General features: G+C 38.3%; 1 protein-coding gene across 1 annotated transcript in view; it reads right to left on the bottom strand.

The window, feature by feature from the left end:
* Nucleotides 1–18099, bottom strand: part of COL4A1 (collagen type IV alpha 1 chain) — a 160475-nt gene that overhangs the window by 89799 nt on the left and 52577 nt on the right. The window contains exon 2 of the mRNA XM_066234748.1: nt 6856–6915. Within this exon, the coding sequence (XP_066090845.1) occupies nt 6856–6915 (60 nt within the window). The remainder of the gene's footprint in view (nt 1–6855; nt 6916–18099) is intronic.

The raw sequence follows: 18099 nt of genomic DNA, 5'->3' as shown, positions 1-18099 counted from the left end.
TATCCAATCAGTCTCAAAAATATTATAAGTAATTTTGAAGACACTTGATGCACTAACTAAACAAATCTTTTTTTTTAATTTTAATGGGGTGACATTGATAAATCAGGGTACATATGTTCAGAGATAACATCTCTAGGTTATTTTGACATTTGATTATGCTGCATTCCCATCACCCAAAGTCCAATTGTCTTCCGTCACCTTCTAACCAAATCTTAATTTTATTAAATAAGCTTCCTAATATTTTATACAAAGTAGTTTTTACTACATTTTGACTTTATATAATTTCACATCTTAGATGTGAGAAAATGGAATTTCTTTTGAAATAGACTGGATTCTAAAATTTTCACTAATTCAAATGTGCTACTGTGCTCTCACAAAGTGCTTAATAAATGAATTGGTGTTATTATTAATAATTCACTATTAGTCCAAATCAGTTAATTGATGAAATTTTCAAGGAGTCTACAAAAAATACTTTCATTTACTTGAGAAAAAATTTAAGTATCTAGGAAGAAATATGATACCTTTAACATTTAGAACAATAGTTAATATAATTTAATTTATGGGGAAATTTTTCAATATTCTGATAAAAAATAATAGAAAGATAACTTTGCTCTTTAATAACCCTCAAATCTATTCTACACAGATACAAAGAATAATTGGGAGTGAAAAGAGAGCAACTAGTTGATAAATAAAGTATAGCATACAAAGCACTCTATTTCCTATTGATGACTTCTGACTATGTCCAGAATGGATAAACTGTATGGCTATAATCACCTCCTGGGAAATCAAGGAGACATGCCCATTAAATAACAAAGGTTGCTCGCTGTTAACCAGAGTGTGAAATTTCCTACAGGATAGAGTATATATTATATACCAAGATTTCCTGAAGGAAGGGAGTGAGGGACTCCATCCTCCCAATGTACATGCTCTTGTGTCTCCTGACAAAGGCTCACTTCAGTATGCCCTCTGCTCAACGTTTCATTCTGACTGCTTTATAGAGTAAACATCCCCTGAATGCAATGGAATGAATCTAGTTATTCTGGGCTGGGCTTCCCCTAACCTCCCTTGGGTGGGAGGTGGGGCTTAGACTTGGGCAGATAACCTTTGACCTGCTCCATGTTACAGACAAGGTGGCTCCCTGTGGTTATTTGCTTAACCAGATGGAGGCCCTCTGTAAGCTCCTCTGGAACAGGAACTGGGAGGTCTGCCCATGGCCCCAAAGGAACAGGTTCATTTCTTTGTGGTCTTCCAGCAACCCCTCCATCACTGCCCATTCAGAGAAAGGCTTCAGAAGGTCTGCTTTCTTTGGCAGGTGGCCAAGGTGCCAGGGAAGCAGCATATATCCCATGGACTCAGTTTTAGAGCAACAGGAGCTTGCTCGAGTCTCTAGGATACTCTGCACAACAAGTTCATCATGTTGGCTTCTCTCAGATCAAGATCTTATCTCGAAGAATAGAAACTGGTTAGTGATGGGATCATACTTGAATCTCGTTACTGGCCTCTTATCAGCTCTAAGAGATTGAGCTCGTTCAGGGCCTCTCAATCCAGGCTGGTTTTGCTCCCTGCTCTCCCCAGCCCCCAGGAGACATTGGCCACATCTGGAGATGTCTGGGTTGTTACAATTGGAGGGGGGGGGGGGAGTGCTGCTGGCATCTAGTGGGTAGAGGCCAAGGGTGCTGCTAAGCATCCTACAGAGCACAATATGCTCCCATAACAAAAACATTTTTCTACCCAAGGTATAGCGACGCCAAAGCCGAGAAATCCTGGACTAGTTGGTTTTTCCTCAACTGTAAAATGAGTACAATAATAATAAGCATAAAAAGCATTGAGTACCACGCCTGACCCAAGGTAGAAGTTCAGTGTACATCAGCCCCATTCTCTTTCTTGCTCTAATACTCCAAAGCCAGGATTTTTCTCTCCTGGCCAAAGCCTGTTGTTTATGAGCAAAGGCTATAATTTAGCATTAACACAGGCAGGTTTACATGTAGGTCTGATGTCAAATATCTATCGACTGTGCAATATATACAGGAGTTAAATGGCTGGCAAAACTACAAATCATTCACTGTTCTAAGAGAAAAGAGTATCTTGCACACAGTGCTAACGCAACATTAACTTCTTCCTAGATCTCCAGGGCCAGAAACAGAATTACTTCCAGACTGGCCAGATTTCTCCAACCCTTTCAAATCAGATATGGTACATATTTTAGGCAAAAAGACAAAAATTCCGCTTTCAAAGTTCTCTGCTACAATCTGGGACTATACTGTCTCATGACTATATTACTATTGTGCAGACCCAGGACGTGGAGAAGGGCTGTGATTTATAAACCATCTAAGTAGTAGTAACAGAATAATATGCTTCTTCCCCATATTGTTGGCAAGGACCTGGATATCAGCAGGTTAACGTATACTGAGAAGATATGAGATACCCACGCAGTTCCCACTATTTGTTAGAATTACTATAATTTTGGTTAAGACTTTCTGTGCTTCCAAGACTATGGCTTGGGAATGTCCCTTTCAAGAGTCACTATATTAGGAACTATCAAACTTCTCTACGATATAGCATTTACCAACAGTCCACAGAGCTGCGTTTTCTGATTAGTGTAGTTAAATTCAACATGTGTCTGTATGCAGATGTGTGACAAAGGACCCTACTCAAAATCCAAGCATGTCTGGTGAATTAGTGAACACAATTTACCTGGATCCTATTCACTCTAAGAAGCTATCCCTTTATTTATGGTTCTAAGTCACAGGGCTCTCTCCCTTCCCAGAACTGTAACATTTGTTTTCTCTACCGTTTCTTCTAGAACTTGGTAATTCACTCTTAATTTGTTACTGATTTCTTGTGCATATGTCTTACCTCTCTAGTTTAATTTGGAAGTTCCTTTTCTCGGACTCTGCAGGTGGTAGAATATAATGATAGTTTTACATAAACGTGGACGTCTATGGTTAAAATGTTTGATTAAACTTCTTATGCGAACTATTTTAGCACGATCTAAATGGTTAATTTCCAATTATATAGCAGTCACTTCCGGGAATGCGTAGCCTTTCCTATCATTTCAAGCAGTTGAGAAAATCAGGTTATTAAGCAAAAGAAGAGCTTAACTTTTGGCTCTTTCTGAGCAGGCAGGCATTCAAAACCCTAATCAGTTTAAGTAGATAACATTCCCACATCACTGAGGCCCCAGGAAGAACACAAAGCCATTGTGTACAAACCCAAATTAATTACCTAAGAGAAAACATCTGAAGATATGAGTGGCCAGCCAAGGAAGTAGGAAAATAAACAACTCAGCAAAGACACTAAAATCCGGTGAAAAACTCATGGATTTAACTGCTGAACTCAAAATAAGACACCCAGTATTATATATATATATATATATATATTGATAACTATGAGATTATAACATGACCAAGGAACTGCTGCATTAACATTTACTTAGCTATCTGGAGAATAGAAGACATTCTGTCGATTAATCACATCTCCATGGAAAGTAGGACATAGCCAAAAGAGATTTGGCAATTTATACTGGAGATATTCCAGTTTCCACTGGTGGATTCTAAACAGCCAACATGTCAAAGTGTTCTTCAAGGAGATGTGGAAAAGACACGTCTCAGAAACAATGATTTCCAAATTTTCAAGGCAGTGACACTCTGTCCCAGTTAGGTAACTTTAATTCTCTCTGGGTTATGTGGCTCCTATTCTGCTATTTTTTAATACGAGTCAAAATTCATTTAATTTGTAGACATTTGAGAATAGCAAAAAACTTCCTATGAGAATTGAAGACATTCATGAGTAGCTCAAAAATAGGCCTGCAATTTGAACCACTGGATTTAAATTGTGATTCTAAACCCCTTTATTCATTTTGCATTTATACCCGATTAGCATGTCTAGGACTTGCTTTGAGAATGGGTGAGAGTTGGATGCAGAAGACCAACTTCTCTTACTGACTTGCCTGCCAAGAATAAATTTCTTGGTTAATTTTCTTCATTAAATTTCTTGGGAAGGCAGAAATGGAACTAGATCTGAAATCCCAGCTCAGTCAAGCTCTAGGTGTATCACACCATTTAACTAATTATTATTTTAACATCACTACCAAGACAATAAGTGGAAGTTTAAAATTTCCTCTTTCTGTGAGAGGAAGGACCGCTTCCTCATTCATGCTATGTAAACCATGAGACCTGAAATCTTTATGTCCAAGAGGAAAAAAGACAGATCTCTGATTTTTGTTAAAAAGGATATAATTCTAAATCATTTAGCTATTCCCCTAGATTTCAAAAGGCCTTCTGAATCCATTCAGTGATTAGTCTTTGAATGGTTTAATTTAGAGCTTCCCAGTAAATTAAAGTCTGTAATAATAATGTAAAAACTTAAAAATGGGCAATGGAGGAGAATGTTCAGGGAACAGGGTCAGGTCAGGAAAGATCATGGAAGTCCTGGATCCTGGATGACTGGTAGACTTGCCAGGAAGTGCAGAATTCTACACCTTCTACTGCCATCCCAGCTGGAGCTCTGGGGTTTTCTAATTTCAAAGCTTAAGTGGGTCGCAGTGGCAGGCAGACCTGAGCCCTCATCACAAGAAAGTATCACAATCTAAAGGCCCATCTTCTCCCTCAACACTCTCCTGCCCTTGACCTTTCCTAGCCAAAGTGGAAGCAGGGCCTCCTGCAGGTTTCCATGTCTCAGTGAACACCAACATGGGCCAGATGAGTGAGTGGACAGGCCACAGCAAGGGTTTTTCATCAAAGCTCAGTTTTGAAAAGAAATATTTAAGGACCCTTTGCTTGTTAGGTTGAGTGCTAGGTACTATTTGTGACTCAGATGTGACCCTGCCTTCTTTAAAAATGTTTGAACAACTCTGAACTGAAGTGGGCTGAGTCTCGGACCAGCTGTCATGAAGTTGTGAAGTCAGATGAAAATATTTTGAAAGCTATACATGGATAAATCTACTTTGTTATATACTAGTGGGTGGATTTGGGGTAAAATTAAAATAAATCAGGCTAGAAAATGTATGTACAGAATAGGAAGTCTGAAAAACACCATAGCCCTGCGGAAGTGCCACCAAGGTCCGCAGCTGCTAGATGGGAGTGGGGACTAAGAAAGGCAGTTGAACGAACCCTGTTCTTTTAAAAAATAAGAAATGCTGGCTCAGCCCACTGTTCTCCAAATTTCTTGCTTTAAGTTACAAGAAAAACTTCGTAGTGTTGATATAGGCCTTCATTTCTATTTTTGACATCTGAAAGTTCTACTTTTTACAGCTTTAACAGTTTTTTGTTAGTTCAGTGTGCTTATGTGTAATTCAAGTGAGACCATTAAAAAAGAAAGAACCTCTGTGGTATGAACATACCTGCCTCTACCTCATAAAAACTCCTGAGAATGCGCACTGGACCTAGCTACACTCCCCCAGTAAGAGAATGAACGGCCCATGAAGATGAGTTATAGCTACTAGTGAAAGATGTAAAAATGTTCTCACATCCTTTACTTGTTCAAAAACTACCAAGTAATACTGGTGCCACCAACAGTCAGCGTAAGTTTTAAAAGAATAATGTTGGTATTTCAGCAAGTAGTTAAAAAGAAATGACATCATTTTCTGTAAAATAGAATTTGCTGAATTTCAAAAGTGTGAGTCTGGGGCCCCCTAAACTTCCAGCAGATCATGAGTGAGAGAAAAATTATCATGCTGGTCCAGCTGACACCTTCAGCTCCCCCAAAGCAGGCAGGGGTCCACATGGACTCACTTCCTTCCCTACAACTCCAATCTACTATGTGCTTCCACATGGGAGGCTGACTGGTTTATTGGCTATCACGCCTGGTTTCCATAGTGTCCCCCAGACAGTTTCAGAATGCTGCACTGTCCCTGAGTAAAAACCAGACATGCACCCTCTCCTGTATCTGAAATGCACAGATATGATTTCCCTTCCAAAGAAAACAACCCACGATTCTTAAATGAGAGAGAAGAGGAGTGTTTGCTTAGAAAAAGATATTTGAATTTTACATTTGGGAAACAATAAATATTTACTGTCTTCATAAATAAATCTAGACAAGTATGTTATAAATTAAAAGCTGTTTAAAAATACTAACTTGAATAGAGAGCCTGTAAATTCAATAGAAATTTCTTTTAATTTTAAAAAAAGGTTAAGTTTAATTCTTCTACATTAATTCCAAAGAATATTATTGACTCAACAGATTCTCTTTCAATACATGTGTTCCTTCTAGAGTCAAAAGAGAAAAATGAACCAAATCCCTTCTCCTATGTTAATTGCCACTAATTGTTACAATCTTTGGGGAATTGCTCTTAAGATTCCTCAGCAATAATCTTAGCCTGGTTTTGCTTCATTTGTATTGCTCTGGGGACATTATTAAAATAGTAATAAGGCTTTATGATGAATTGCTGATTAGTTGGTTGGTTTAAATGTAGTATCTTTTTTCTTCTTCTTCTTTTCCAAGTGAGAGGAGGGGAGATAAAGACACAAGCTTCCCCATATGCCCCGAATAGAATCTACCCAGCAACCCCCCTCTGGGGCCGATGCTCTGCCATGCTCTCAAACAAGCTATTTCTAGCACCTGAGGTGGAGGCTCCACAGAGCCATCCTCAGAGCCCCAGGCCAAATAGCTCAAACTAAATCACACCATGGCTGTAGAAGGGGAAGAGGGAGAGAGAAAGGAGAGAGGGAAGGGTGGAGAAGCAGATGGACACTTCTCTTGTGTGCCCTGACCGGGAATGGAACCCAAGACATCCACAAGCTGGCCGACGCTCTACCACTGAGCCAAACGGCCAGGGCCTTAAATGTAGTTTCTAATAAATTCCACATCGATGGCAATTCAAAAGGAATTGTTGTCATTTAAGTTTCGGCTCCTTACCTTTTGTCCCTTCACTCCATGGCAGTCACACTTCCCGCAGCCAGAGCCAGCACAACCACCCTAAAAGTAAGAGAAAAAAAAGTCTTTAAATAGAAAAACTTTTTTAAATCAAGGTCCATATTTGAATTGAAATGATTCTGGCATCCTCACCTATTTATGGGAAAAATTCTACCCTGTTATTATGAGCATGGTCTTAAAATATGTGATATCTGGATTTGTCCTAATGAGGCCGCCACATACTTGTCCTATGGTCCATCTCTCTTGTCCTAACAGACAAAATAGCAATCCTGAGGTAGAGCACATCAAAGCGTTACTTAGTCCAAAAAGTGAAGACTGTCACTTATACGTTGTGAAGTGGACTCTCCAAGAGATGACATTCACAGGACACAACATATATTTGCAAGGCGATGAAAACGTCACACTTCTGATTTAAGAGTTTCGGACCTGAGACCCTAGCTTAGGAGGACAGAGCCCATGCTTTGTCCTTGTCATTCCCAGGGAAATGCAGGCATGCAATAAAACATATGTGCAGAGAGGAAATAAAAGAAGGGGCTTATTTTTAAGCCCAAACCCTAAAGAACTGATTTTTAACTCAATTAAAGCTTGAATATTCAATCAAAGAACATTCAACAACAAAATGTTCCTTATAGTTCATTTCTAGCATACACATTAACGTTAAAACTTTACAAATGAGAATTCAAGCATGTAATAAATGCCAGAGAAGAAGGGAACTAACATGGTTAAATGCCTACCAGGTGCTACAAAAACTCAGCTATCCTCCTCATTTTACAGATGTGAAAATTGAATTAAGATGCTTAATACAACATGCAAGAATGAAGTTCGAATTGGAATACTACTTTAACTTCCATTACATAAAATCCTCAACACAGCAAAAGATAAATATATGATGGTACCTACATGCATTTGTAATTTCCTTAGAAGAATCCAAATTTTAAATCAAAATTGACAGAGGTATTGTGTTCAGAATGTAAGAGAGTACGACAGAAATAATTTTTAGAAGCTTATAAATCTAAGATAAAATCTGTTGCTAAATTCTGCTTCAGGTGATAAGTTTTTAAAAATAAAACCATACTGTTAATATTATTATAGTCATGTGAAGTCTATTTTTTTAAAATAACATATTCATCTTGGCTCCATTTCCAGGGAGATCTTCTGTATAAAACAACTGTATCTGAAGTTATTTATTTTATAAGTGAAACCTGAACCAGTTCTTCCAAGACAATAAACTGGTCTTAATTTTATATTCTGGAAATGGGGACAATTGACAAACAAGTCCAGACCCCTGAGATTATGGGTGTTTTTCCCTGGCTCACTTACAGGCAATTTTCAGCATGCACTCTCATAACCTTCTAACATTTTTAAACAATCTAGTTCACAGTTTGCTTCCCATCCTGGGTTTTGGTGACCAAAGACGTGAGGCCAAATCCTTAGACTTCTGCTCCAGAAGTTCATCCAAAATGCACAAATACAAGGACTGAGAGACTCCAGAGATGTGCCTCATTCAACATCACCATCTCTTGTCCAGTCCCCAGGTGAGAGCTGACTACTCCTTATCTGAGTTCCCATAAAATGTTGACTCTGCCTTTATTGCAACATTTACCGTGTTTCATACAGTCCTTAACAGGTACATCTTCCCAGTACCCCGTGAGCACTGTCGGGGCAGGAGCAACCCTCTCAAAGAGCCTGATATAGATTGTATTTCATCTGAGACTGTATCCATTGTAAAACTGACGTTAGGAAATGAAGAATAGCACTGACTGAACAATGACACCATCAACCGTTAGGTCTACCCTAATCTCAGAGTTGCTAAAACACTAATAAGTGGGCATCTCGGAATTGATGAAATGGAGTAGCAGGTATCTGATTACTGTTGTTTTGTTGGTGATGGTGTCCGTTTAATCAACCTTAAATAAGAACTATAGATAACCGTCCGTGGTCACTGGCGTGTCAGCTCACAACATATGACTGCATAACAGCACCATGGGGAAGAACTCCAGAAAGGGAACTCGGCAGTGACTGTAAGACCATTCCAGACCACCAGCCCAGACAGAAAATAGTGCTCAGAGCTGCTCAGAGCTGCTAGGCTAGCCCCAGACCAGGAAAGCGCAACAGGTGAGGCGGCTCCAGGTCACTGGGATTCCGGGTTGGCCGCTGCTCTGTTACTACCCCAAACCACACAGCTTCCCTGCTTCTGAGTCAGGTTCAGAAACACACTTCCACTCTTTAAACTCTACTGAACTCCATTCCACTCCTACAGGTACCAGAAGGAAAAACCAGCAGGCGAAGGCTCATTTATTTGTATCGTTCACACAGGAAATGTCTACCTACCAAACAGGCTTAGCTGGCAGGAACCCAGCGACAGCCTGAACCAGTGAGGGCTTTTCTACTTAGAGTTCAATAACGGTTTCTTCAAAACTTCCAATTTGGCAGGGAATCCAGTGACTGGAGCTGAAAATGGCTATCTGGTGATTCTGGGTTTTTCTCTTCTGAAATGTTGATAAAATCTCAGAGGCTTATCTTTATTCAATTTGAGGGAAGTTATAAAAATGAATTTCCTGGAACTGTTCCCTTAAGCTCTCACTAAATGCCTTAATGACAGGGGACCCTAGATAAGAGGTTACAGGGGCACAATTGTGAATGTTGGGGTCAAGATGCTTCGTGAGCCTTTGCTACAGAAATATACCCAGCATGTGGGTAACAATCAGTTTTACCTTGGGTAGCACTTCAGGTCAAGACAACCACTGGGGGAAAATCTAAAATGAAAAATAAAGGACTAAAGCCTTTTTAATAGGCTATTTTATAGAAATGAAGGACACTCATCCTGCCCCCACCAACTTATATCAAGCAAAATTTTGTTTTCAATTCTCAGACCAAAGATATTCATTGTTCCTTATCTGCTTTATTCATTTGGGAAATCTTAGCACCAATTCTGGCCTTAGAAGGCAATGCCAAAAAATTGATAATTCCTAAGACTATCTAAATTATGATTAACTTTTCAGAACAAAAGGCATTTTTAGATCACAATGTTTGTTTTACACTTAGGTGGCCTTGCATTTTATGTAGTAAACAAAACAACGGCTAATTTTTAGAGTAACAGATAAAAATCATAAGCTGCACATTATTTTTGCTAAATAAAATCTATTTGGAAATATCACCATTCTGATCTTTTATAATCGCTGTCACACAACGGCCTGTGCTGGCTACCACCGCCTGGCATATGGAGGTATTTTAGTTGTGATTCAAGGATGCCCTGCTAAAAAGAACACCAATGATACTCTGAGCACCCCTTTCTAATTAAGTGTAATGTATGATTTTGAAATAGCTAATTAAAATAAAAGCCTTGAGTAATGCCAATCTCAATCATCCACTGTAATTTACTATGTTTGAAAGGGCAAATAAATTATGAGTTAATCAGGTTCACAATTTTTTTTTTTTTTTTTTTTTTTTTGGTGACCTACATGTTAAAGGCTATGTCATAAGTTTCATGACTTCCTGAGGAATTACATTTCGCATCTGGACCTCTCAGCAATATCAAAAGATACACACAGTCTCACAGACTCAAACAGCTCCCTATTGGCTGCACATCTGAGAGAATTTACAAGGCTGCTTGCTCATTCTTCCCAACGTCTGAAATATATTGGGCCCCATCAACTAATTCCCACCCCATCTGTTTCAGATTCTAGAGTGGGAAGAACTTGTACATTTTGTGACGTACTCATACTCTTTCTTTCTGCCTTTCCCCTCATTGGAGTGCCAGCGTCAAGTAAATTAGCTCCAAGCCCTACAGTAATGCTTGTGCTTTCTTCCCGAAAGGCCATTGCTTAACCCAAATTGTCACTGCATACAAAATCAGTCATGGGAAATGTGGCTCAAGATCCCAAAGGTCAAAGTGTTGTGGGTCCTGATCTCTTTTTATCAAAGTAGATAGGCCATTAATAGCTAAAAGCTATATGGGTCACTCTGACAAGGGGAAGAGAACCCTAGAAAGCTCTCAGGGGGAAAACATAATCATTTATACCCTTAGAACTATAGGGAAATGTAATGAAAACCGAGTCAATCTTGACCGTCCTTTCAGCCTCTTTCCAGTAGACCACACAGCCAATAATTTACCATGAGGGTACCTCCAGATGGAAACTAAACTGAATTAATTGTATTTAAAATAGAAAAAACACATCAGTTCCCAGTTAAGTCTGTTATGTTAGATACACATGTGCACACACCACTTCAATTACAGGATCAACATTAAACCCAAACAAATAAAACCACTTGAAAGAAATGCAAAAGGTACAGCAAAATAATCCGTAAAGCAAATAACTTGTATATTCTGTCCCTTTATACTGTTCAGGGTATGATAAAGCAATTAATATTATTCAAATTTTCTTTTATGCCCCAATTAAAGATTTTCAGAGAGTCAAACCATCAGCATTAATCCTATAAACTACACTAAGTTCTAAAAATTCCCAAAGATTTATGATATAGAGCACTAGTGCCAAAGAAGGAAGGCGAATATGGAGGTCAATGACTTTAATTTGAAATAAAGGCTATTTCCGGTCTTTCACTGATCTACAGACCAACAGGGAGTTCTTCTCAACATTAAAGTGCGTTCCACATGGGGATTCAGGAAGGGAAAGGCTGGCAAATTCTGTTTAAAGACTGCCTTTTTACTTAACCAAAGGACACCAACAGCTGTGTGTGTGTATTGTGTGTGTGTGTGTGTGTGTGTGTGTGAGAGAGAGAGAGAGAGAGAGAGAGAGAGAGAGAGAAACAGAGAGAGACAGAGCGCACTATCATGCCAATTTATCTGTGACATATGTCCTGCAGGAAAACATATTTGGAATGGATTAAGCAGAGGGAAATCCTAATCTTCTGATTTTTTTTCCTGCTTCTGATGGGAGATAGATCTTTAACATCACAGCTTTACAATTTTTATGTGTTTCACATCCCACCAAATAGGGACATGTGGAGCTCTGCCAAGCCTAAACAGCTTATCTTTCAAATTCCTTTTCACATTCCCTATGCTGTGCAAAATGTCAAAATAGTTTTGTGGTGATATTACTACACCAATTTTCTCTCTGACAGTAGCACTACTTTGGGGGATCTTTTGAGTAATTATCTATCTAACTAAAGAACTATATGGAGACAAAGACCTGCCTGGTAGGATTGTTCAGTGGGACGACAACTTTGGAAATCAGTTCGGCAGCATTTCTAAAAGCTGCACATTCCCACACGTCTCTCTAGCAATTCCACTCCTCGCGATTGCCCCGCAGTGATGCGTGCCACTGTGCATCAAAAGTCACATTCGTACATTTTTTGGCCCTGGCCGGATAGCTCAGTTGGTTAGAGCATCGTTCCAAAGCACAGAGGTTGCTGGTTTGATCCTGGGTCAGGGCCCATACAGGAACAGATTAATGTTCCTGTCTCTCCTTATCTCTCTCTCTTTTCCTCACTCTAAAATCAATAAATAAACAATAAAAAGTAGACATTTTTATTACTGAAACCATTTTAATTAAACAATATTTGCCCTTATTACATGTTGCTGGAGTTTGAGATTTTCAATTCTGTCATTCTCATTCTATTTCATTAACAAAGAATGTCGGTGTGGTACATAACAGATGACCACCAAGACAACAACGAAGCAGGTAACAAACACTCAGACTCTTTTTGGATAAGAAAACATCATAAAAATTACAGAGTATATGTGGAGGATATTGACATTTATTTCCTAATTCCTGCCTTGTTTATGATTTTAACTAGCACATGCTATTTTTGGCAATTCTTGTTTTAAAATTTTGTTTACAAACATGAGGTTCTGCAAAATGACTCTCTGTACCCCCAATGCACTCCACCCCTACAGGATTGCCCTGAGAGAGAATCTTAAAACTTCTTCAGCAGAAGAGCACACCATGTGGGCCCACTAGTCAGATCAAGGCCAAGTGTAACTAATTATCTTTAGTGAAAGAAGTCAGACCAGGGATGACCTTCAGTGGGGTCGACTGACAGGGGGTACAAGGGAGGTTTCTGAAACCTTCTCTGCTTCATCAGCTTGGTCGTCACATGGGTGGGTAGTTTTATCTGCAAAACTTCAATGAGTTGTGAACTTAAATTTTATCCATTTTGTTGAAAAAAATAGCATACTTAAGAGTGTTCATAGCAACACTACACACAGCAGGTCCAAATGGAAACAGTAGACTTGATAAATACACAATGGTATGTATTCACAGACTAGAACCATCTATACACTGCACATACACTGCCTACAACAGGCATGAATCTCACAGACATCATACTGAGCAACTGACACCAGGCACCAAAGAACACACTGGGTGATTCCATTTACGTTAGAGTAAACTTCAAAACTAAACAAAATGGAGCAGGGTAGTGTTACTCTCAGGGGCTATTAGTGATGGAGAGAGGACTCAAAGGGTTTCTTGGCTTCTGGAAATATTCTGGCTTATGATATGGTTCCTGTTCCATGGGTGTGTTCACTTTGTGCAAAATGTACTGAGTGGTACATTCCTTTAATAAAATTTATCCCCAGAAGAAGTGCGCATAGAATTAAAATTACTAACAAAATAGAGAAAAACATGTTGGTCAAGTGTAGCAGTACAAATAATAATTTCATAAAAGCTTATAGTTGCACATTTTTGAACTTCCAAAAATACGCTTGGTATTGCAGGTTTACAGGTGATCAATCTCCAAAGAGCTAACAATCCATGTGCTTTCACCTGCCATCCGCTTTTTGCATTACCATCATTTTGTTGTGATAAATATAAGTTGGATGTGATTCAAAAGATGTGAAAATAATTGATCATCATTAGTATAACAGAAAAGAGAATTAAATTAAATAAAATAATCTTTGTGTTCCATTCAATTATGGAAAATACAAAAACAGAACCTTACTACTTTTTAGACTTACAAAATATTTCTGCTCTAATTTGAAAACAACTACAAGTGCTGATACATTCTTGGCAAAAAAAAAAAATCGAATGAAACATTTGAGAAACAAATTGAACTTCTGATGTGCAGCATCTCTCTCTCTCTCTCTTGCAGTGCAATTAAGGATCGTGCATGTGAGATGCATGCATACTCTGTTTCTCATTAGACCCTGACTCTGCAGGGCCTGCATAGGGCTCCCAGCAAACAACATGCGTAGATGAAATGAGGGTGTTCGCTTGGCTCCTCTGACCATCAACATGTGATCAGAGTTCTGGTCTCATTTTCCCTCCTTGGACGATTTTTGTTGACTCATTTTCATTTCTTTTCATCCCTTTCCTCCACTCAGTGGGGGTGGACATTAAATGTCACTGCTAGGGGGGATAAGCTGGACAAGGGAAAATGACAATGAAGCCCAGCATTTCACCTCCAGGTCACTGGTTTCGTCCAGCTGCAAACAGATGTGACTATAATTAGTTGCCATGTGACAGCGGTTCAGTTGGCTGTGTGTGAAATGAGTTGGTGGATTGAGTGTGTCTGCTGGACCCATGGGGACAAACGTTGCCTAAAGGTCTGAACTGGGGGAAACTGGTGGGAAGGACTCTCCCGGTGGTTGCTGACTCACTGGCCCTGATGTACAAACACAGAGGAGTTGATTTGGGCAAGTTTCCATCCCAGAAGTCCTCCTGTGTTCTCCAGAATGTTCTCCCGGAGCAAGTGATGGTCCAGGGCAAAGGTGTAGACATAGAAACTCTTCGACCCTACATGAGATTCAGATTTCCTCATTTCAGAGAGTAGATCTTCCATCAGGACATTTCTTACCCTTAGCTCTTATCTCCAGGTTCCCTGAACTCCTTTCCCACCAGCTCCTCCTCCTTCCCCCATAAAAGCCATCACCTTTCTTTCCTTCCCTCCCATCTCCCCACCTGCCACACTGACTCACCCCATCAAAGACTCTTTTACAAGGACAGCAAATTTAACCCAGGCAGACATAAAAAAAAAAAAAAAGTTGCATTATTTCTTCCAACTCTGAAAAAACGTGTAACTCCTCTTTTGGGTTGGAGTACATGGAGCTCTTCAAGCTATTTTTGCTTTTCATCTTTCCTCTCTCTATGGCTTCAAAATACAAACTAGTCTTTACTCCTTCCCCATTCCAGTTTGACCACTGACACTCAGATATCCACCTTTATTTCTTACTTCTGAATCCCAACGGGGGTACGTTGGCAAGCATGCAAGCTGTCCCAGCTGGGCTTGCACCATCCATTAATTCACACTTAGTCTCAGTGCCCAGTTCTACTCAACAGATGATGGGATTTTAGCATCTTTTTTGCACCACCTGGCCAGACTCATGGACACTCTTTCTCGTTCGATAGAATCTAATCACGTACTATGTATCAAACAAGTGTATTACGATGTTGGTCAATCCACTGCTACTTCCATAGCAAAGAGACTACACAGAATCCTGTTATGATAGCAATCATAGAAATTCACCTTTCTTGTCAGATATGAGACATGTTTCAGAAAAATATGCATGTTTAGACCAATTCCAGCCATCCAGAATGAAGTTAAAGAGTAATGTTCATACCTGCACTCAGTCTCAAATACCAGACTCATTTGTAAAGACTCTTTTCAAAAATAAATGAAGGATTTGCACTCTTTATAAACGACAGATTCTAAAATGCTGCAGTACAGTTCTTCAAACTCAGAAGAATCACTCTTGGGAAACAAACAACATTACTTGATTTAATATATATTTAAAACCAGGTTTGACAACTCAATCAAAATGTAAACAAATTTCATGAAATGAAATTTCATGTAATAAAATCTGTGGAATAACAAATACCCAAAAAGGCAGCGTGGCCATCCTTCTCTGCATTTCACAGATTGTCAAAGACCCATCTGGAAGATTTCTGTGGGACACACTTCCAAGTCATGTGCAAATTTGAGCAGGGTCGCAACTAAAACCCTCAACAAGACCTCAGGTTTTTATGAAAGATAATGGATGGTGGACCCAAAACGCTACCTTGCAAACCACAAGTGGTGCTTTCAAAGGACCTAGCTAAAAATACAAGTACAACACTTGGTTAAAGAAGAAAAAATGGGGTAAACCACAGAAGGAAGTTGAACTTTTGCTGGTTAAAGCTGTGGTTTCTCAATGACATGTGGTATTCACACTGTGGCCATGAGATGATGCTATGAGACACCTCTGAGGTTTTATGAAAGGCATCATTTTCAAACCACACTTCCCTACTATATTCCTGAGCAGAGTCCTATTCCTAAGACTTAAAAAATCAAGTCTCATGTCTATCAGCACCTATTAAAACCAAATGGTCTAATCCACTGACAAATGTAAAACTATATATCTATCACCATGTCTTACAACTTAAGAAAGCCTTATCTTTTCCAAAATAATTTTAAAAATATTTAGTAGACTTAAGTGATTCATAATTTATTATGAAAATGAGTGGAAAATATGGAAAATATAACTCACTCTATTTCCCTGGTTCTTCAATTTGAATAATACACAAATTGCCATAGTTTCTTTATTTTCTCATTTACATTCATTAAATACTTATTTCCCTATTACCTACTCTGTACACAATACAAGTTTTAGGATATTTGTGGAAATAAAAATATGGTTTCTAATGACAAATCACTTATATTAAGCATGTTAACATCTATAAAATGCTAGAAGACCTTTTGCTATCCCTTACTGTGAACTTTTAATTAAACAAAGAATTCACGTTGAGTCAGGGTGAACTGGACAGTGAACACAGTTTAAAACAAATACTTATTATAGTAAGTGAAATAAGTAAATCAGAAAAAGGTAAGAACTATATATATGATTTCACACATATGTGCAATATAGAACTGCGACTCATGGACATAGATAAAAGTGAGGTAGTTACCAGGGGGAAGGGATGAGGGTGGAAAGGGGAGTAAAGACAGACAAATATACAGTGACAAAAAGTTATTTGACTTGGTTGATGAGCATACAACGCAATCAACAGTTCAAATGCTATAGAGATGTTCACCTGAAACTTAGGTACTCTTATTGATCAGTGTCACCCCAACAAATTTAATTTCTAAATAAATAAAGATATTAAAAAAACAAATACTTTCTGGTGTGGATTATCTCATTGAAAACGAAAACCATGTTTGTGCTATTAATAATTATATTTTCACATTTTAATGATCATCTTTATATGGTGACAAGCAGCTAATTCTCTTTCTTTGAAAACTTTTTATGTCTTTGCTATAAATTGTCAATTCTAATGTTTGAATTTCTACTTTAATTTCTAAGTAAAAGTTTATATTTAGAACAGCCCATCCATTATTATTTCTGCATTTGAGAGAACAAGGTATTATTCAAAGGGGGAAACTAACAAGAACAAAAAAGCAAATGAACTGAAAGAGAGGGAATAATCAGCACAGAATACCAGGAAGATACCGTGGTGCAGTGAGTTGAGCCAGCTCTTCAAAGAAATTAAATAGGTATGAGCCCAAAGCTAATACCATTATTCAAAAGGAGAACCTGGACAGACAATACCTGTACATGAAAAATAAAATCCTTAAAGGATTAAAATAATAATAATGCAGTCAGCAAAATTCATGCTAACTTCTTTTTTCTGAACATAGTATACCTGTCAGTTAAGATGGATCTAACAAGATGGTAAAAATGACCTCTACTTCCAATTCATTGTATGACTTGCAGATAAAATACCAGTTTCTAACTTGTTTTTTTAGTTGCTTTTTCTTTACTTGTTTCTAGTTGTTGGATTCCAACACTAACCTTTCATGTGTAGTCAGTGTTCTCTTGAATTACCAAAGGAATTTTGAGTCGTAAATTAATCTCTTGTTAAGAATCAATAGCATCCATACCTAAAACTTGTATAATGTTATTAACCAGTGGTATCTCAATAAATTTATTTTTAAAAACTCAATAGCATCTTCATTAACATGTAAATTGCTGTATCTCCAGACCAACCATGTGTTTTTAGTTTATTGTTTGTAATATAAGCTTTGTGCTTGCTATTAAGACTAGTTTCACAAGGAAATATAGGCATTATCTCCCATATTGTTTCATTATTTTCATGTTTCTGTGTGTCTGTGTGTGTATTTATGTAAAAATATTCCTTTACAATAGGCAAATTATTGAAACCTCTTACTCCCTCTTTCAATCAATTCACAATGTACTTCTACAGAACCCTCAACTTGGAAATGTATATTTCTTTTGAAATCAGACAAATCCAGTTGTTTTTGCCATTAAAAGAAATTGAGTTATTGTTT

Source organism: Saccopteryx bilineata, chromosome 6 (genome assembly GCF_036850765.1).
Source record: "Saccopteryx bilineata isolate mSacBil1 chromosome 6, mSacBil1_pri_phased_curated, whole genome shotgun sequence".
Classification (NCBI taxonomy): Eukaryota; Metazoa; Chordata; class Mammalia; order Chiroptera; family Emballonuridae; genus Saccopteryx; species Saccopteryx bilineata.
The sequence above is the reverse complement of the archived record's forward strand: the minus strand, read 5'-3'. Positions and strand labels throughout refer to the sequence as shown.